This window comes from Salmo salar, chromosome 20 (assembly GCF_965601325.2).
Source record: "Salmo salar chromosome 20, fSalSal1, whole genome shotgun sequence".
In the NCBI taxonomy this organism is placed as follows: domain Eukaryota; kingdom Metazoa; phylum Chordata; class Actinopteri; order Salmoniformes; family Salmonidae; genus Salmo; species Salmo salar.
In genome coordinates this window covers 8,233,926-8,256,401 of record NC_138310.1, presented here as the reverse complement: position 1 = coordinate 8,256,401, position 22,476 = coordinate 8,233,926, and the positions used below count along the sequence as shown (strand labels likewise).

General features: G+C 45.7%; 1 protein-coding gene across 2 annotated transcripts in view; it reads left to right on the top strand.

Annotated features, from left to right (window-relative positions):
- Positions 1–22,476, top strand: part of LOC106580155 (rho-related BTB domain-containing protein 2) — a 94,165-nt gene that overhangs the window by 25,011 nt on the left and 46,678 nt on the right. The window contains exons 1-3 of one of the 2 annotated variants that reach the window (XM_014160895.3): positions 5,514–5,981; positions 19,748–19,949; positions 20,055–20,158. In XM_014160895.3, the coding sequence (XP_014016370.2) occupies positions 5,953–5,981; positions 19,748–19,949; positions 20,055–20,158 (335 nt within the window). In that variant the 5' untranslated portion in view covers positions 5,514–5,952. Of the gene's footprint in view, positions 1–5,513; positions 5,982–19,747; positions 19,950–20,054; positions 20,159–22,476 lie in introns of those variants that run through there. The other variant, XM_014160896.3, reaches the window with a different exon arrangement.

Here is a 22,476-nt window from a genome sequence, read left to right as displayed (position 1 = left end):
TCCAGCTACAATAGTCATTAATAATGACTACACTGTATTTCTGATCAATTTTATGTTATTTTAATGGACAAAAATGGTGCTTTTCTTTCAAAAACAAGGACATTTCTAAGTGACCCCAAACTTTTGAATGGTAGTGTATATGTTTCAAGCAGACCACCATAGTCCCTGTGCCCAAGGAAGCGAAGGTAACCTGCCTAAATTATTACTGCCCCGTAGCACTCATGTCGGTAGCCATGAAGTGATTTGAAAGGCTAGTCATGGCTCACATCCAAAGCATCCTCCCGGATACCCTACACCCACTCTAATTTGCATACCGCCCCAACATATCCACAGATGACACAATCTTAATCGTACTCCACACTGCCCTTTCCCACCTGGACAAAAGGAACACCTATGTGAGAATGCTGTTCATTGACTACAGCTCAGCGTTCAACACCATAGTGCCCACGAAGCTAATCACTAAGCTATGGACCCTGGGACTAAACACCTCCCTCTGCAACTGGATCCTGGACTTCCTGACAGTCCTCCCCCAGGTGGTAAGGGTAGGCAACAACACGTCTGCCACATTGATCCTCAACACTGGGGCCCTACAGGGGTGTGTACTTAGTCCCCTCCTGTATTCCCTGTTCACCCATGACTGCGTGGCCAAACACGACTCTAACACCATCATTAAGTTTGCTGATGACACAACAGTGGTAGGCCTGATCACCGACAACGATGAGACAGCCTATATGGAGGAGGTCAGAGAACTGGCAGTGTGGTGCCAGGACAACAACCTCTCCCTCAATGTGAGAAAGACAAAGGAGCTGATCGTGGACTACAGGAAAAGGCGGGCTGAACATCGATGGGGGGATAGTGGAGTGGGTCGCGAGTTTCAAGTTCCTTAGTGTCCACATCACCAATGAACTATCATGGTCCAAGCACACAAGACAGTCGTGAAGAGGGCACGATAAAACCTTTTGTCACATTTGATATTGATGATTATGTGACACAGTTATTCCACATTTATGAACCCTTTATAAAGCATGGCATACAGTTATAAATGCTTTGTAACACTTATGTAGTGTTTATGAAGGCATTATGAAGGCTTTATGAGCTGAAAGTCATTTAAAGCGGAACGTTATGGTCCTGGCACCACTCCGCCAGGGCCCTCACCTCCTCCCTTAGGCTGTCTCATTGTTGTTGGTAATCAGACCAACCACTGTTGTGTTGTCAGCAAACTTGATGATTGAGTTGGGGACGTTCGTGGCCACGCAGTCATGGGTGAACAGGGAGTATAGGATGGAGATGAGCACGCACCCCTGTGGGGCCCCTGTGTTGAGGATCAGCGTGGTGTAGGTGTTGTTGCCTACCTTCACCATTTGGGTTGGCCTATCAGTAAGTCCAGGACCCAGTTGCACAGGGGGGGTTCAGACTCAGTGCGACGTGTGCGTGTGCGTATGTATTTAGGAATGCCAGATTCACTCTTTTCCACAAGGTTGCCTGCCCCTGCAGTAACACCATCGTCACCCTTCACCCTTGACCTCTAAGTTTCCCTGAGGACAAGCAAGCAGCAAACTCCACTTCCCTGGGCAAGAAAAAAACAAGCTCTCGCCCTACTGACTTCGAAATATCCTCAAGTGTTGGGGGACTGTTGGATGGCCCACTTTGGCACTGACCTACTTGTGTCAGAGTGTGGAGGCCGATGCCGATGCCGCTGGCTATCGCATAGTGTCTGTCTGAGGGAAGCTCTCTGTGGGTGTGGTGGAAGATGCTTGGTGTTTTGACAGCTAGATGTATGCTCCAGTATGGGCATTGGGCATAGGGCCTAGGGGTGAGCTGACGGGGTTTGGAGAGTGTGTGTGAAAGAATGTGGCTCCTTTTGGTGGGCTCTGGGGCGCATGTGTCGGGGTCAGGAGCTCTCTGGGCACAGAGAGAAAAATATACAGACAGGCAGACAGACATTACTAGAACATACAGTTTCAAACTGACCTCTGTGGCCCAGTCATCCAAGCACCCCTACTGCTCCAGCAGCCTGGGAATACAGTATGTTTTCCTACCCTTGATGTAGTGTGTGTGTGTGTGTGTGTGCGTGCGTGCGTGCGTGCGTGCGTATGTGTGTGCGTGCGCGCACTGAAGAGAGCTAAATCAACAAATATGACAGAACATATTAAGGCCACTTGCGTGTTTTTTTTTTATAGAATTGACTTTGTTTCGATAATATAACTCCCTTCCTTGATCTATGGCCTCATCTCATTCTCAACCCACAGTTCATTACAGTACACCAGCAAGGAGACATTTCCACACACATTTAATGTTACGCAGGCCTGCAATTTGAATAACATAGTCATAAAACACTGATACAAGCCTAGTGCTTCTTGCAACTGAAATAGGGAAGCCACAACCAGAGCATACATTTGAAAGTTCGCTCACAAGGTCCCTCCTTAACAAGCGCTGCCTTTCCAAATTCTATGACCCCCATTGCAAAACCAAGACCCCCCGTTTTATGCAACATTCCAACCCCATCATTCATGGCGTTCCATTTGAGCCATGCCAGAGGGGCCAGGGGGCATCACTTTCTCAGGACTGGCTGCTGTGGGCACTGCTATAGGCACTCCCAGTCAGTGGCATGTATTCATCGATGTCAAGGGAAGCCAGGCTTCTCCAAATATTTGACCAAAAAATTAAATGTATCTCTGTGTTTTCATAATTTTCAGTCAATTAGCAAATGGCTGAATCTCACCGGAGAAATCATCCGAGCGAGGGAAACAGTGCCCCTCTGTCTCTTCCGATTCAGATCATTTAATATGTTAGGCCGCTGGCCTGAGACGATTGAAGTTCAATATGTAGCCTAGATGTAGCCTAGTAGGCACAAGTTAACTAGTTAGCTAACTTAGCTGCTTCATTGATGCCCATGTGAGGAAGTTAGGCTGGCAAGCATTTTAGCTCGGTAGACCATGACAATAAAAACTGAACGCGTATTGTATGACAGAGCCATAGACCGTTTTGCCAGACAGTGCTCCGGTTGTCATTAGTGCTGAGTTGGGGGTTCTAAATCAGTAGTTGTTTAGTAAAACTGTCAAAAACATTAACTTGCTTGACCATGCTGCAGGTCATACAGTGAGGGAAAAAAGTATTTGATCCCCTGCTGATTTTGTACGTTTGCCCACTGACAAAGAAATGATCAGTCTATAATTTTAATGGTAGGTTTATTTGAACAGTGAGATACAGAATAACACCAAAAAATCCAGAAAAACGCATGTCAAAAATGTTATAAATTGATTTGCATTTTAATGAGGGAAATAAGTATTTGACCCCTCTGCAAAACATGACTTAGTACTTGGTGGCAAAACCCTTTTTGGTAATCACAGAGGTCAGACGTTTCTTGTAGTTGGCCACCAGGTTTGCACACATCTCAGGAGGGATTTTGTCCCACTCCTTTTTGCAGATCTTCTCCAAGTCATTAAGGTTTCGAGGCTGACGTTTGGCAACTCGAACCTTCAGCTCCCTCCACAGATTTTCTATGGGATTAAGGTCTGGAGACTGGCTAGGCCACTCCAGGACCTTAATGTGCTTCTTTTTGAGCCACTCCTTTGTTGCCTTGGCCGTGTGTTTTGGGTCATTGTCATGCTGGAATACCCATCCACGACCCATTTTCAATGCCCTGGCTGAGGGAGGGAGGTTCTCACCCAAGATTTGACGGTACATGGCCCCGTCAATCGCCCCTTTGATGCGGTGAAGTTGTCCTGACCCCTTAGCAGAAAAACACCCCCAAAGCATAATGTTTCATTTATTCTGCCACTGTGTGACTGTTATTGTATATCACGGTGGCGTATGAACAAATGGGTTATAGAGCAAACAACGCAATTATCACAACATAGGTTGTAATATGGTTTTTATTTTTACTGGCTTGCCATGGCTTCCTCTGTGATTTTACCCCAGCTCCTCTACTGCTCCCACTCCTGTATGGTGAGGGCTTTGTGTGTGTGTGTGTGTGTGTGTGTGTGTGTGTGTGTGTGTGTGTGTGTGTGTGTGTGTGTGTGTGTGTGTGTGTGTGTGTGTGTGTGTGTGTGTGTGTGTGTGGGCTGACGGACAGGGCTGAGTGAATGCATTGACAAGACTGTGGGAACAGGGGGCGTAAACTAAGCTGTTCCCTAGCAATAACAGGCTACACTCTTCAAGCATTTCTTTTGGAACATGCAGTACCTAGATCCACCAGGAGATGTCAGCCTTCTTTTCCTTATACATACTAGAGCAGTGTCTCCCAACCCTAGTCCTCGAGTACCCCCAACAGCACACATTTGTATTGTAACCCTGGACAAGCAGACCTGATTCAACTTGTCAACTAACCATCAAGCCCTCAATGAGTTGAATGAGGTGTGTTTGTCAAGGGCTACAACGAAACTGTGTAATGCCGGCGGGGTACTTGAGGACCTGCGTTGGGAAACACTGCAGTAGAGAAGGCTTTTTAGGTAGTTCATTTAAATGTTGGTCCTAATTCCCACCTTTAATGACAACATTTTCCTCAAGAGGTCAAAGGTCATCTTCCTCAGGTCCTGTTTGATTTCATTAAAGAAGGTTATTAGTAGCATACAGTGTGAGGGCCTTTCTGTTCTTGTATGTATCATTAGTCAAGCACCTACATTTTGGACTATGTCTACATAAGTGTGTATGACCACAGGTGTTTTAATTTGAATGTTGGACAAGGTTATAGTGTTTGATCAAACATTGGACATGTAGGTTCGAGACCACTCAGATATAATGGCAACCTGTTCTTCCTTGATTTACTATGAATCGGATGAGCACATTGTCAATATTGGGCCAAATTCAGCACTATCATGAATAGGCCAAAGGCTAAGGGTCACTTTTATTATCGTAACCATAGTAATGACCTTATGACCTGTTGATGCCAAAATTAACATCCTACAGGACACATTGTCTGGTCACAATGTATGGGTAGTTAAGTGTTAAATCTATGCCCTTATAATGAAAATACAAAGTAATGCATTCCGTTAGATTCTTTTTTATTTTGGGCATTTATTCCCATGTGGCAAAGCTTAACATTCCAGGCATTGAATTCCCAGACGTTCTGTCCATGGCAAAGAATGGCTAATTGATTATACAGGTGGGGAGGCTTACCTTTCTCATCTACAGTGCTATCTATAGTATGTGCTCCTATATTTACAGCGGCGGCTGAGCACATGACTGTTGGTGTCACTGTGTTTGGTATGTAGTTGCCATGCCATTGAACTTACATAACTAGCCTCACAGTGATGTTTGGCAAACATTTAGCTGAATTTGAAATGTTTTTCTGTTGTTTTTGGTGAGTGAAGTACCCTATAGTAATTTGGTTAGCTGGCAATATTAGATAAAGTAACGCGACATCAAGAACTGTGTAATAGACTGTGTCAAATATTTCAAAATGATAGATGTTCAACCTGACTGTTTACATCTACAGTGTGCGTGAAAAGACACAGGTGTGGCATTGCTGTTCATAAAGCAGAAAGACAGAAGTGGAGTGTTTCTCGTTAACGGGACGAGGAAACTGCTTCGGGGCGGTAACAGGAAGAGCACAGCGGCTTACCATTGGCTCCCATCCATCCCGATCTCATGACGCAGACCCATGGGGGTGTGCTTTAGGAGAAATCAGCTGGAGAAACAATAACACAGACGGCTGCCTCATAGGTGGCACAGTTAGAACTAGCAATGGTTAATATTTCACCAAATATCAGCAGTTTTAGGTAAAAGCTCAGAGTTAGTGCTTTAGCTGGATGCAAATCAGTTAGTGAGCAGCCTGCATTCATTGTAAGAGAACAGCGAGAAGAAGGAAGATGCTATCTTTGTGACAGCGCTGAGTTTTTGGGCAACATTCACACTAACGTTAGTTCTCTCAAGGCTCTTGAGTTAGTTGCCAACTAACTCTTCCTCCCTCCACTCCTCTCCCGTGCTCGGTCCAACTACGCGCGGAGTGGCATGTGGGTCAATACCGGAACAGTCGGAAGGTAGGGGGGAAACGTTAGTACAACAGTTTTGCATGCATATGGTCACGTGTTCACTTTGTGTTTCGGTTTGCTTTAGGAGATTATGAAATAATCTCACTGCTTCCGAAAAATTGGAACTGTCAACAATAGGCTACAATTAGACTCTTCGCTCCGGGAGACTTGTAGGCTCCAATGTAACAACAATAATGACGGTAGTGTTTTTTGTGCACAGGTGTCCTGGTGCCTGAAAGCTGCTTTCATTTCGTTGTGGTGCAGCAATAGGCTGGGTCCGTTACGCAAGAGTATCAATGCATCTATTTTGGGTTGTATCCCACTTACCCGCTACATTAACATGCTTTGGTCTATCAATTCTAACTCGATTGACGTTGGATTTCGTATAGTTTCTTGTATATTTTGGGGATAATTCTTGTCAGCACTGGAAATGCAATGAAGTAGCCTATCAGTTTCCTACAAGATTGGGTCTCATACAGTAGAAAAATACAAATGAGCCAGATGCTTGGTTATGAATGGCTGCACAGACAATCAGTCAAAACACCCTCCATTGATCTTATGGTCTGCAGCAGTTTCTTGTTTCCCTCAATGTTTTAACATGCACTATTTCATAGAAAATCTAAATACCAGTTCAAATTGATTGTTGATTTATGATCAACATGACACACAATCTGCCCCTAATAGTGATCCAGGTCATTAAGAGGGTTAGATTACACTATGTGGCTGTACCAGTGTCACAGCTAAGGAGACTGTCAGTCAGTACTCCAAATCCCATGTTAGAATCGTGTTTTGGTTATATGTTGGCCAAACCCAATGTGATGTGCGGAAAGGTGACATTTTCTTAGGGAGGACATGAGAGGTAGTGTACTCCCCAAATATGATGTTATAAACACATAGCATTCCATCTTCTTAGGCCCTGTGCTCAGGAAGTAGAATTTAACATTGTGCTAAAAATAAATGGTCTGCTGCTGCTGTCATTGAATGCCTACCTTTAGTTTATATTCTATATTCTATACCTTATCATATGTATTAATTCTAGAGGATACAGGACAAAGCAAGCCACTATAGTGACCAGGGCCTGTTCTGTCTGTGTCAACAGTTAGGAGATAACATGCTGCATTGACCCACATGGAAGAGGCAGCCAGCAGTGTATGGTTTGACTGGCTACCGCAGTGACAGACAGTGAGGGAAAGAGAGGCTAGTGAGGGTGACTGTGGCAGACAGGCAGAGTCGTGCCCAATGCCAGAGGCTGAGTATGCCAACCCTGACAGAGCAGAGGCACCCAAGCTGAAGGCCTGAGCTGAGTGGAGTGACACAAGAGTGACAAATATCCTGCAGTCCAAGGTAACACTGTGTTCATGTGGACAGTTGGTTTCCTGGTACATTTGTGAGTGCAATGCCTTCACCTTAAAAGCGGACAACAGTGTGAGTGTTGCGAGGGAGGTTCTTCTAATGATAAGTCGCTTCTTTTGAGATGACAATGACAGTTACAGTTTGTGTGTTTTTAAGTGCATTTGGTGTTTACATTTGTCTAAGCAGTTAGTGGTAGTCCCAGGTGATGTTTTGGTCACGTGACGTGTACCTGGCGCTTATGAAGCACTGCATGCATATTGAAGTGTGTGTGTGTGTGTGTGTGTGTGTGTGTGTGTGTGTGTGTGTGTGTGTGTGTGTGTGTGTGTGTGTGTGTGTGTGTGTGTGTGTGTGTGTGTGTGTGTGTGTGTGTGTGTGTGTGTGTGTGTGTGTGTGTGTGTGTGTGGCGCCAAAAATCCAGGACAGTTTACTAGTACAGGATGATTTAGCTGGGTGCCCTTCCTCTCCCCTGGACCTGTATACAGCCAGGCAAAGGCAGCAGACTAGACCAGACTACCGCCTTATATAACCAGTCTGTGGCCCCCCTCGCCTGTGGCAGCCGCTGTCTCCACAGATCCCTCTGTCTGTGTTCTCTCAGACACACACACACAGAGATGCACAGATCCACAGACACGGCACTGCTCTTCGGTATGCAGAACTGCATCAATGCAAAGCCTATGGTTCACATTTTGCGAACGTGTGACCGTCCTACCTACCAGCCATTAGTAATTTTCCATGAAGGGAGGAGACACTTGGCGACTCAGTTTAAAATGTCCCAAGTTTATGCAAATGTCATACATTTATAATAACACATCTGTCTTTCCATACTTGGGATTGTTTTGTGTGTGTGTGTGTGTGTGTGTGTGTGTGTGTGTGTGTGTGTGTGTGTGTGTGTGTGTGTGTGTGTGTGTGTGTGTGTGTGTGTGTGTGTGTGTGTGTGTGTGTGTGTGTGTGTGTGTGTGTGTGTGTGTGGCGGGAGGTCATCCTCAGAGGGGTTTTACAGGCTGCCAGCTGTGTCATGGTGTTAGGGTGAACTCTAGCCCTGAGGAAGAGGAGGAGGTGGGGGAGGAAGAGCAGGATGAGAGATCGGGTTTATGGAGCGCTGGGGTCGAACGGCTGCTACCACTGGAACGGTTACATAACTCAAAGGGAGAGAGATGAGGGAGTGGAGAGAGACGCGTCTGCCTGCTGCTCATCGCATGGCCCTAACAGAGAGAGAGAGACACACAGAAAGAGAGAAACAGAGGGGAGTATGGTGGAAAGAGAAATGGGTCATTCCATGTAATTTCAGCAAGCCTTGTCAACCACCACTGCAGATTGCTCTGAAATTGTTTCTGTAGCTAGAAAAAGATAAGATTAGCATTCCTGTGACATTATTTAATATAACATTTGATCTCTGAGAAATTAAGCTAATTGTTTGCACCCAAATTGGCAATTTTTAATGTACAGTATTCATATAAAATAAATATTGTACCTAACATCCGATTAGGACCATAATTCTTCTTAACAATTAGTAAGACTTGAGGAATCCAATAAAATGATCAATAGCTATCCACAGATACCCCACGCCAATCTCACCCCAACAACCAGTATACAGTATCAGTTCTCTTTGTCTGACAATGTGGAGCTGCCGCTTGGAGTATTGCTTCTTCAACCTTTAATGTATTCCCTGTGAATCTGGTGATGGTATCAACTCCTAAATATGTGGGAACTGCACTATTTTTTTAGCAGCATTATGGTGAAGCACTTTACAATTGTGACTCACCACCTGACTTCGGTCTTATGTAGCAAAATGTGAAATGGTGTTTTTTTTACATTGGATAAAAGTAGACTCAGAGCTACAAAATGGTATATCATACACTGCATTTGAAGAACAATGGGAAAGTAATTCTGCTTTGAAAGTTGATCAACTTGAAAAACTCACTTTTGAGAAAATAGCCTTTGAATGTTTTGGTATCCAGTGAAGAGCTCTTCTTTGTCTAAACCCATTCAGCATCGTTCACACCCTCTTAAGCTTTAGCCCCACCCATCTCGTTTCGCTCTCGGAGCGCACACTTGACGCTCTGGCAAATTATTTGTTTACCTCTAAATAACATGAAAACAGCCTAACCAGCTCCGCTGGCAACAATTTCATTATGCTTTTTTGCAGACATTTACTGACACCGGCCATATTCAACAGGTGTTGTACACACGTCACGTAACGTTAGCTAACGAGCCAGCCAGCTAACGTTAGCTAGTTAAACAACAATGAACAAAGTGCCAACACTGCCTAACATTAGGCTTTAACTAGAAAAGCAAACAGCTCTGGGAAACTAATAATAACCTCTGCTAGGGAGCCAGCCAGCTAAAGTTAGCTAGCTAGCCAACAGTACACTTCAGCTTAAGACATATAGCTAGCTAGCTACAGTTGAAGTCAGAAGTTTACATACACCTTAACCAAATACATTTAAACTCAGTTTTTCACTATTCCTGACATTTAATCCTAAAAGAATTCCCTGTCTTAGGTCAGTTAGAATCACCACTTTATTTTAAGAATGTGAAATGTCAGAATAATAGTAGAGAGAAAATATTTATTTCAGCTTTTATTTCTTTAATCACATTCCCAGTGGGTCAGAAGTTTACATACACTCAATTAGTATTTGGTAGCATTGCCTTTAAATTGTTTAACTTGGGTCAAATGTTTCAGGGAGCCTTCCACAAGCTTCTCACCATAAGGTTCATTTTTGGTGAATTTTGTCCCATTCTTCCTGACAGAGCTGGTATAGTAACTGAGTCAGGTTTGTAGGCCTCCTTGCTTGCACACACCTTTTCAGTTCTGCCCACAAATTTTCTATGGGATTGAGGTCAGGGCTTTGTGATGGCCACTCCAATACCTTGACTTTGTTGTCCTTAAGCCATTTTGCCACAACCTTGGAAGTATGCGGTCATTGTCCATTTGGAAGACCCATTTGCGACCAAGCTTTAACCTGTTGAGGACAGACGTTCCGCTAGCAGAACCCCGTTCCGCCTGCGGAACCCCTAGCCAACAGCCAATGGCATCGCACGTGCGAAATACAAAACCAACTAAAATACCACAATTCAGTTTTCTCAAACAATCAGCTATTTTACACCGTTTTAAAGACAAGACTCTCGTTAATCTAACCACATTGTCCGATTTCAAAAAGGCTTTACAGCGAAAGCAAAACTTTAGATTATGTCAGGAGAATACCCAGCCAAAAAATCATCACACAGCCATTTTCAAAGCAAGCATATATGTCACAAAAACCCAAACCACAGCTAAATGCAGCACTAACCTTTGATGATCTTCATCAGATGACACTCCTAGGACATTATGTTATACAATACATGCATGTTTTGTTCAATCAAGTTCATATTTATATCAAAAACCAGCTTTTTACATTCGCATGTGACGTTCAGAACTAGCATACCTACTGAAAACTTCCGGTGAATTTACTAAATTACTCATGATAAACGTTCACAAAATACATAACAATTATGTTAAGAATTATAGATACAGAACTCCATTATGCAATCGCGGTGTCAGATTTTAAAATAGCTTTCCGGTGAAAGCACATTTTACAATATTCTGAGTACATAGCCCGGCCATCACGGCTAGCTAATTTGACACCCACCAAGTTTGGCCCTCACCAAACTCAGATTTACTATAAGAAAAATTGGATTACCTTTGCTGTTCTTCGTCAGAATGCACTCCCAGGACTTCTACTTCAACAACAAATGTTGTTTTGGTTCGAAATAATCCATAGTTATATCCAAATAGCTCCGTTTTGTTCGTGCGTTCAAGTCACTATCCGAAGGGTGACGCACCGGCGCATTTCGTGACAAAATTTGTAAATATTCCATTATCGTACTTCGAAGCATGTCAAACGCTGTTTAAAATACATTTTTATGCTATTTTTCTCGTAACCGGGCGACGTGTTCATTCAAACACTGAAAGAAAAAAATTGAGTCTTCTCGTGCAGGCGCGCCTCAGTGTCATTGTTCTCAGCAGGACCACTCACAAAAACCCCTGCTGTTTTTCGCCCAGAGACTGGAGAGCTCTCATTCCACTTTCTGGCGCCTTCCTAGAGCCAGTGGAAGCCTTAGAAAATGTCACATTACAGCAGAGATGCTGTATTTTTGATAGAGATGCCCTAGAAGGAGAACAAATTGTCAGACAGGGCACTTCCTGTATAGAATCTTCTCAGGTTTTGGCCTGCCATATGAGTTCTGTTATACTCACAGACACCATTCAAACAGTTTTAGAAACTTTAGAGTGTTTTCTATCCAAATCTATTATATGCATATTCTAGTTTCTGGGCAGGAGTAGTAACCAGATTAAATCGGGTACGTTTTTTATCCGGCCGTGAAAATACTGCCCCCTATCCCAAACAGGTTAAATGTCTTACTCACGTCGGCCATGGAGAACGAGAGCCCACAGTCCTTGGGAGCGGGCCGTGTCAGTGGCATGGTGTTATCCTCAAAGCAGGTGAAGAAAGTGTTTAGCTTATCTGGGAGCAAGACGTCGGTGTCCGTGACGTGGCTGGTTTTCCCTTTGTAATCTGTGATTGTCTGTAGACCCTGCCACATACAGTACCAGTGAAAAGTTTGGACACACCTACTCATTAAAGGATTTCTTTATTTTTACTATTTTCCACTTTCTACATTGTAATCTGATTTGCCGAAGGGAGGGCGGTGGAGGGCCTTGTAGGTATCTCGAAAAGGCAAGTAGCAGTGATCTAGTGTTTTCACTTAACGAGTACCACAGTGTCACGTCCTGACCAGTGAAAAGGGTCATTTGCCATAGTAGAATGGTCAGGGCGTGGCAGCGGGGTTGTTCAGGGGGGTTGTTTTTTGGTTCAAGGGGAATTTGTTCTAGTTTTCATTTTCTATGCTTTGTTTTCCATGTTTGGTCGAGTATGGTTTCCAATCAGAGGCAGGTGTCAAGCGCTGAGTTCGACGCAAGATTCCGGGAAATGGTACTGGCGGAAAGGGCACTGCGGAGCGGGCGTGCAGAGGGGCGAGAAATGCATTACGGTGTGATGCGCACTATCTCGCCCATCCGCACGCACAGTCCGGTGCGGTCGGTATGGGCTCCGCAGCGTTGCCATGCGAGAGTTGGCCGGCAGCCAGGAAGAAGTGCGCCGGCTCAACGCATCTGGTCTCCAGTGCGTCTCCTCGGCCCAGTTTATCCTGCGCCTGCTCTACGCACGACAGCCCTCATTCCCCAGCACAGCCCAGTTCGCCCTGTGCCAGCGCTCCGCCCGTGCTGGGCTACAGTGACAATCCAGCCAGGACGGGGTGTGCCAGCACTGAGCTCCAGACCTCCGGTGCGCCTCCACGGCCCAGTGTGCCTTGTGCCTGCTCTGCGCACCCAGTCTCCTGTGCACCTCCCCAGTCTGGTGAGACCAGTTCCAGCCCCCCGTAGGAAGCCTCCAGGGATGATCCATGGCACAAAGCCTGTAGGGATGATCCATGGCAAGAAGCCTCCAGTGATGATCCATGGCACAAAGCCTCCAGTGATGATCCAAGGCACGGAACCTACGGCGACGCCCCTCAGGCCAGAGCCTCCGGCTACGCCCCTCAGCCCGGAGCCTCCGGCTACGCCCCTCAGCCCGGGGCCTCCAGCGACGCCCCTCAGCCCGGGGCCTCCAGCGACGCCCCTCAGCCCGGGGCCTCCAGCGACGCCCCTCAGCCCGGGGCCTCCAGCGACGCCTCTCAGCCCAGGGTCTTCAGCGATGGTCTGCAGCCCGGAGACTTCAACGACGGTCTGCAGCCCAGAGCCTCCGGCGGTGGTCGGCAGCGCAGAATGGGGGCTACGCCCAGAGCCACCTCCGTAGCTGGAGGATTGGCGGAAGGGCTTGGGGTGTAGCACAGGAACCGTCGTAGACGGTGGCCACCCTCCCTTCCCTCCCTGTAGGTTTGGGGTTGTTTTTGTTCGGGGTGCAGTCGGGGTCTGCACCTGCGGGGAGGGGGGGGGGTACTTTCACGTCCTGACCAGTGAAAAGGGTCATTTGCCATAGTAGAATGGTCAAGGCGTGGCAGGGGGGTTGTTTTGTGTGTGTTGGGATTTTTTGGTTCAAGGGGAATTTGTTCTAGTTTTCATTTGGTGTCTTTCGTTGTCTCTGATTGGAAGCCATACTTAGGCAGCCTGTTTTCCTTTTGGTTTTGTGGGTGGTTGTTTTCTGTTTAGTATGTTTGGATACCTGACAGAACTGTTTGGCTGTCGTTTGTTTTTCTTTGTGAAGTGCTTTTTTCATAAAAAAAATAAAAGATGAGCACTCAACACGCTGCGCCTTGGTCTGTTCACTACGACGCACGTGACACACTGTCAATGTGTTGATCGAACTTCGCAAGCGTTTTCCTCAAATTTGCTTTGTTAAAATCCACAGCTACAATATGCAATATGCAGAATATGTGGTTTGCATAAAGTCCAGTGTAGTTCCTTGAGGGTCGTCGTGGTATTGACTTGAGGGGGAATATACACTGCTGTGACTATAACCGGAGAGAATTATCTTGGGAGGTAATACGGTTGCCATTTAATTGTGGGGTATTCTAGGTCGGGTGAACAAAAGGACTTGAGTTTCTGTATGTTGCCACAATTATGCCATGAGATATTAATCATGAAGCATACACCCCCGCCTTTCTTCTTCCCGAAGAGTTCTTTATTCCTGTCTGCACGATGAACTGAGAACCCAATATGTTACAGTCCCTGTCCCTCGCCCTGAGCTCATCTACTTTATTGTCCAGAGACTGAACATTAGCTAGTAATATACTCAGGAACCGTTGGATGGTGTGCCCGCCTCCTGAGTCCGACTAGTAGTCCACTTCGAATACCTCTTCTCCGCCGGCGGTGATTCGGAGCAGCCTCTGGAATAAGTTCAAATGCCCTGGGGGGTATGAACAAAGGATCCAATTCGGGAAAGTCGTATTCCTGTTCGTAATGCAAATGCGTTAGCGCCGCTCTGATATCCAAAACTTATTTCCGGCTGTATGTAATAACATAATGCAAAAAACATTCTGGGTTAATAATGTAAGAAATAATACACAAAAAAACATAAGACTTCAAAGTTGCGGGCGGCGCTGCCGTGCTGTCGGCGCTGTCTTACATAAGGGAATAATATGCAGACCTAAGCTTGTCCCCTACCTTCCCGCCTTTGGGACAAACACTCCGATTGTTAGGGCGGAGACATGAGCATCTCGTAATTATATACAGATCTCTGGTTTCAGCCTCTTGTGAATTGTAAAGGGAAGTTGGTGGTTGCACAGTTAACTGTTAGGATGCGGGATTTCCCTAAAGTAATTATATAATTACTTCTGTCTGAACAAAATCATTCAAAATTCTTCACCAGGGACCATGACAGGCACAGAGAACCATTAGTTTACTTAAAAATGTTTTGCTGTGGATTGTTTCAAATCACAAGTGTGTTTGGGAAGCTAGCGATTTGAGTAGTGCGCGTGGCAATAGGTGTATCTGAGTCGCGGCTGTGAGTGAAAAGCATCAAAAATATGTGCGAAAATAATGTGTCTTGAGTATAAAATGTTGCATCAAGAAGGGGAGGGGAGAGGGGCGAAGATATGGTGCGTCTCTCTCCAGAATGCATGCATACAGTGCCTTCGGAAAGTATTCATACCCCTTCACTTTTTCCTCATTTTTGTACCTTACAGCCTTAATTTAAAATGGGTTCAATATTTTTTTTAAATCCTCAGCAATCGACACACAATACTCCATAATGAAAAAGCGAAAACAGTTTTCTAGGAATGTTTGCAAATGTATATAAAAAACAGTATTATTCAGCACCTTTGCTGACTCGAAATTGAGCTCAGGTGCATCTTGTTTCCATTGATCATCCTTGAGATGTTTCTACAACTTGATTGGAGTCCACCTGTGGTAAATTCAATTGATTGGACATGATTTGGAAAGGCACAAACCTGTCTTATATAAGGTCCCACAGTTGACAGTGCATGTCAGAGCAAAAATCAAGCCATGAGGTCGACAAAATTGTCCGTAGAGCTCCGAGACAGGATTGTGTCGAGGCACAGATCTGGGGAAAGGTAGCATTTTTGCAGCGTTGAAGGTCCCCAAGAACACAGTGGCCTCCCTCATTCTGAAATGGAAGATGTTTGTAACCACCAAGACTCTTCCTAGACCTTGCTGCCCGGCCAAACTGAGCAATTTGGGGAGAAGGGCCTTGGTCAGGGAGGTGACCAAGAACCCGATGATCACTGACAGAGCTCTAGAGTTCCTCTGTCGAGATGGGAGAACATTCCAGAAGGACAGCCATCTATGCAGCACTCCACGAATCAAGCCTTTATGGGAGAGTGGCCAGACAGAAGCCACTCCTCAGAAAAAGGCACATGACAGCCCGCTTGGAGTTTGCCAAAAGGCACCTAAAGACTCTCAGACCATGAGATACAAGATTGTCTGATGAAACCAAGATTGAACACTTTGGACTTAATGCCAAGCGTCATGTCTGGAGGAAACCTGGCACCATCTCTACGGTGAATCATGGTGGTGGCAGCATTATGCTGTGGGGATGTTTTTCAGTAGCTGGGACTGGGAGACTAGTCAGGATAGAGGCAAAGATGAATGGAGCAAAGTACAGAGAGATCCTTGATGAAAACCTGCTCCAGAGTGCTCAGGACCTCAGACTGGGGCAAAGGTTCACTTTCCAACAGGACAAAGACCCTAAGCACACAGCCAAGACAACGCAGGAGAGGCTTCGGGCCCAGCCAGAGACCAGACTTGAACCCGATCGAACATCTCTGGAGAGACCTTAAAATATTTGTGCAGCAACGCTCCCCATCCAATCTGACAGAGTTTGAGAGGATCTGCCGAGAAGAATTGGAGAAACTCCCCAAATAATGGTGTGCCAAGCTTGTAGCGTCATACCCAAGAAGATTCGATGCTGTAATCGCTGTTAAAGGTGCTTCAACAAAGTACTGAGTAAAGAGTCTGAATACTTATGTAAATGTGATATTTCAGTTTTTATTTTGTATAAATAGAATTTCTAAAAGCCAGTTTTTTTCTTTGTCATTATGGGGTATTGTGTGTAGATTGATGAGGGGCAAAAAATATTTAATCAATTTTAGAATAAGGCTGTAACGTAACAATGTGGAAAAAGTCAAGTGGTCTGAATACGTTCCGAAGGCACTGTATGGAGGAATTGTCTTAACTTACTATGTACACCACAAATGTTTTCTTCGCCTCACACAAGTCAACGAAGTCTGTTTTTTAACATCCATTGCAAATGATAGTTCTCCAGTAGTTAGAAAAATCTTTACAACGCTCCCGCCCTCGATAATCACTAAGCCGTGTGAAAGAGCAAAATTCCATGATATGATGAGCCCATATATCTAGTGGAAACATCTTAAAAAAACACATTTTCTTCCCGAGCTCCCTTGTGCAGGAATCTCTGAGGGCCTTGAATAGGCTAGTAGATACAATGTTGCAAGTTCGCTGCCAACCGCTTCAGGCCTGACAGATAGAAAGGGAGGCAGACAGGTGGAATACAGAGATGAATGTGATTGAAAGGACTGGAAATTATCAATAAAGAGTTGCATCATGCAGCCCTTATGTTTTGATTTCTAAGAGATTCCCAGGTTTATAGGCCTTTCACAACTAAATAAATAATGGATTTTATTGTGATGGCTACATTAAATGGATTTGTGTTTTTAAAATGTAGATGTTCCGAAGGTGTGCTGAACCTGTTTATGTTAATTAACTAGTCTATTACCCAGAGACCGGCAGTCATTTGCATGCCATTTACCGTCTGACATAATTTCATGACCACCACAACCCTTAATGTCAATATTGTGATTTCGATATGAATTTAAATAATTGTGTAGCAGTAACACACACACATATGCGCGCACACAACATTGCGTCTTTGTCTATCTTACACGTAGAACCTCCTCAAATACAAACATTTCCTACTCTTGCATGGGCCAGTGGTGAGAGAGCTGTGACACACTGACATTCGTGAATGCCTCACGCAAATTCACTTGCACACTCTGTCCTACACATACAGTATGTTCTCTTCCACCCCCCAACTCAACCTCCAGCACACAACACCTTCATTGGCATACTTGGGGGGAGAAAATAGGGATGCAAATTTCGTTAAATTTCTCTGCCAACTAACTGACCCTCATTAACCGGTCAACAAACGGTAAATGTTTTTCCAAACATTAAAATGACATGACCAATAGAAAATACTATCAGAGATATGTATTTAATGACGAGATGCTTGTTTCCACCCAGGCGACAAGCTTAGGCCTAAAATAAGCCCATAAAAAAACATTGGACTTATTTTGGACAGATTTTGTAGAGAGTAAAAGCTCTCGCTTCGCCTCTTCCTCTCTGATACTATGCACGCATACAAGGACTGGACATTTTTTTCATTAAGAGTTTAATGGAAACATACAACAATGGAAAGTCTATCATCTTACAGTCAACAAAAAAAAGTCAAGTCTGGTTGCATCACTGCCTGGTATGGCAACTGCTCGGCCTCCGACCGCAAAGCACTACAGAGGGTAGTGCGTACGGCCCAGTACATCACTGGGGCCAAGCTTCCTGCCATCCAGGACCTCTTTACCAGGCGGTGTCAGAGGAAGGCCCTAAAAATTGTCAAAGACTCCAGCCACCCTAGTCATAGACTGTTCTCTCTGCTACCGCACGGCAAGCGGTACCGGATTGCCAAGTCTAGGTCCAAAAGGCTTGTTAACAGCTTCTACCCCCAAGCCATAAGACTCCTGAACAGCTAACAGTACATATGGAAACCCAAACTATTTGCGTTGTCCCCCCCCCTCCTCTTTTACGCTGCTGCTACTCTCTGTTTATTATCTATGCATAGTCACTTTAACTCTACCTACATGTACATATTACCTCAATTACCTCGACTAACCGGTGCCCCCGCACATTGACTCTGTACCGTCACCCCCCTGTATATAGCCTCGCTATTGTTATTTTACTGCTGCTCTTGAATTATTTGTTACTTTTATTTTGTAAGGGCTTGTAAGTAAGCATTTCACTGTAAGGTCTACACCTGTTGCATTCGGCGCATGTGACAAATAACATTTGATTTGATATTGCGATCTCCCTCTTTCCCTCCTATTTTTCCATGTACAACTCTCAGAGAGAGCTGTTGTTGGTCCACTCCTCTTGCAGCTGCTTTGGCCATTACGTGAAGAACTGTTACATAAGGATAAGTTATAGTAACTTTTACGACTCCCTCTATTGCGATACTACCTGACTCACGTAAACCCACGTGCCTCACTGTGTGTCTTAGATAGACAGAGGAAAAGAGAACTAGGGATGGAGCACAGATAAGGCCGTGCGTAGTCAGCCACTACTCACTCAGTTCCCTCGGAATCTCTCAGGCTTGGCTCACTCTCTCCCCTACTCACATAGACTAAGGTAGGTTGTACAGTACAATTTGTTTTGGCCCTGCACCTGAACACCTGCTGCTCAGTGGCTTTGGCAGCTCTAGGACTTCAATGGACGTGGAATATTCCAAAGGGAACATGTTGTTTTTTTTGTAGCTTTTAAGCAAGCCCTGACATTGTTTGTTTAGGCCTGTAACAATATAGTCTCGATCTGTAGCAACTGCGACATACAATGTATGAGAGGAGCAGGAGTTGGTGGGAATGAGTGGAGGTGTGGGGTGGGTGGGTGGGTGGGGGTTCAGCGGAATTGCCGCTGTCCATCGTCTCATGTGTCCGATGAATGGGTGCCATTTTTTTGCGTCTACTCTGTGTCCCTGCAGGGACGAAGTGCTACACCGCCGGCATCTATGTCAATGGAAAAATAATAAGCCTATGAATCTTTAAAACGGCCTATTTATGGGACCATGGTTTGTTCAGAGTGGTAGGACAGGATTGCAGGTTTGGTCTGCCCATATCGGCTGTATCAATATCACCTGGGGGAGGGTGTCTTTCATGAGTGCCCCTCAGCAGATGGGATCATCATTCACTCCTCCAAAAATAAAATCTGCCACTGGGGCTGTGCTCTGGTTTATATAGTTGCCTCTTGTTCTCTCCCTCTTTCTCTCCTTCTGTTATGACATAAATAGCCACTCAGTTTTTTATTTCTCTGCCCCCGTACCATGTGTTCACTCTGGAGGAGTTTGGCAGGAGCTGCTCATTACTGGTCAGTACGGACTCGGGCTTCTAGCCTTGGCCAAGCTTTTCTGTTGGTGATTGATTTAGGAGCTACCCTGCCCATTGTCTTGGCCAAAAGCTGTTCAGTATTGTTCCGTTTGTACCTGAATACTTCACTCAAAGACATGCTCTGGAACTTTGGTGACTAGTAAGTCTTTTTTAAACATTCCGCTTTGGTATGGATGTGTCAGTGTGTAGTTCTATATTCTATGACCAGAATTACTTTCTAACCCCTGCTCTCTCCTTCTCCCTCTCCCTCTCTCTCCCAGGGCCCTCTCCATGGATATAGACACAGACTATGAGCGGCCCAATGTGGAAACCATTAAATGTGTTGTGGTAGGGGACAACGCGGTGGGCAAGACTAGGCTCATCTGTGCCCGCGCCTGCAATGCCACCCTCACACAGTACCAGCTGCTCGCCACCCACGTGCCAACTGTCTGGGCCATTGACCAGTACCGTGTGTGCCAGGAGGTGGGCATGGACCCACGCTACACACACACACACACACACACACACACACACCGGCACAGCCTGAAAATAATTGTCTCGTGGTGTGGTGTGTGCCTCTCCGTCTAGGTGTTGGAGAGGTCACGGGATGTTGTGGATGAGGTCAGTGTGTCCCTGAGACTATGGGACACCTTCGGTGACCATCACAAAGACAGACGCTTCGCGTATGGCAGGTGAGGAATCACACGAACATGCACACACTCACTCACTGAGAGGCCGTGGCTACTTTCGGGTCAGGGTACTTGTTGTCCAGACAGATTTTGGTAACTGACCTAATAACTTAACCTGCCTGGCTGTAATGCAACCCCCTACAATGCAACACCCCCTCTCCAGTGTCTAAGGCCATGTCATTGTAAAGGATTGACAATATTTAATTTGGCTAAAATCTACCCAAATTCCCCACCGTTCACCTCAGGAGACTGAGATGTGGCTTTTGGGCTGAAGCGCACAGACACACACACACACACAGACACACTAACACACGCACTGTCACACGTGGTCATGGTGGCTGATTTGTGCGCACTCATAGTTTCCCTTCGAAATTCAACATATTATGGATGAACTTCTATTTGTGACGCATTAATTCTGCCTGGTTACAGAGTTATTTACGCGTGGCTACAGGGTTAAAACAGAAACAACTCAAAGGTTAACAGTTTAGGCATTAATTCCAAATGGTTAAGGTTAGGGCTGTGGTTTGGGGAGGCTGGCCAACCTCATACCATAAGTATGACATAGCCTAATAGCTACAAAAGTCTCACGTTGCCATACCTCCAAAATCACGTCGTTGTCGCATTAGGGAAGCCTGGTTTGCGTTAAGGCTACTAGGAAGGTAACTATAAATAAATTTTCGCTAAGGGCAGCTGTTTAGCTGGTTAAACAAAGGTTAGCCATGTGAAGGCAAAAATGTATGCCCAAGTCAAGAAAGCTTACCAGCACTTGCCGCACTGGCCGCCTATTTGTGGGTGCTTTTCAAAGCCTATGTCAAACACTCCAGTGAGTGTAATTGGCTCCAACGACTGTAATTTGCTCAATACTAGGGGTTGATAACTAAAGTTGAGATCATTAGAAAGGAGATATTCTATTTTCTACTGTAGGTAGGTAATTCAAAATGAGTATACTCTGTTGTTGCTAGCAATATTCATTAAAACATTTATAACTTTATTTCTTGATATATATACACTGCTCAAAAAAATAAAGGGAACACTTAAACAACACAATGTAACTCCAAGTCAATCACACTTCTGTGAAATCAAACTGTCCACTTAGGAAGCAGCAACACTGATTGACAATACATTTCACATGCTGTTGTGCAAATGGAATAGACAACAGGTGGAAATTATAGGCAATTAGCAAGACACCCCCAATAAAGGAGTGGTTCTGCAGGTGGTGACCACAGACCACTTCTCAGTTCCTATGCTTCCTGGCTGATGTTTTGGTCACTTTTGAATGCTGGCGGTGCTTTCACTCTAGTGGTAGCATGAGACGGAGTCGACAACCCACACAAGTGGCTCAGGTAGTGCAGCTCATCCAGGATGGCACATCAATGCGAGCTGTGGCAAGAAGGTTTGCTGTGTCTGTCAGCGTAGTGTCCAGAGCATGGAGGCGCTACCAGGAGACAAGCCAGTCCATCAGGAGACGTGGAGGAGGCCGTAGGAGGGCAACAACCCAGCAGCAGGACCGCTACCTCCGCCTTTGTGCAAGGATGAGCAGGAGAAGCACTGCCAGAGCCCTGCAAAATGACCTCCAGCAGGCCACAAATGTGCATGTGTCTGCTCAAACGGTCAGAAACAGACTCCATGAGGGTGGGATGAGGGCCCGACGTCCACAGGTGGGGGTTGTGCTTACAGCCCAACACCGTGCAGGACGTTTGGCATTTGCCAGAGAACACCAAGATTGGCAAATTCGCCACTGGCGTCCTGTGCTCTTCACAGATTTAAGCAGGTTCACACTGAGCACGTGACAGACGTGACAGAGTCTGGAGATGCCGTGGAGAACGTTCTGCTGCCTGCAACATCCTCCAGCATGACCGGTTTGGCGGTGGGTCAGTCATGGTGTAGGGTGGCATTTCTTTGGGGGGCCGCACAGCCCTCCATGTGCTCGCCAGAGGTAGCCTGACTGCCATTAGGTACCGAGATGAGATCCTCAGACCTCTTGTGAGACCATATGCTGGTGCGGTTGGCCCTGGGTTCCTCCTAATGCAAGACAATGCTAGACCTCATGTGGCTGGAGTGTGTCAGCAGTTCCTGCAAGAGGAAGGCATTGATGCTATGGACTGGCCCGCCCGTTCCCCAGACCTGAATCCAATTGAGCACATCTGGGACATCATGTTTCGCTCCATCCACCAACACCACGTTGCACCACAGACTGTCCAGGAGTTGGCGGATGCTTTAGTCCAGGTCTGGGAGGAGATCCCTCAGGAGACCATCCGCCACCTCATCAGGAGCATGCCCAGGTATTGTAGGGAGGTCATACAGGCACGTGGAGGCCACAC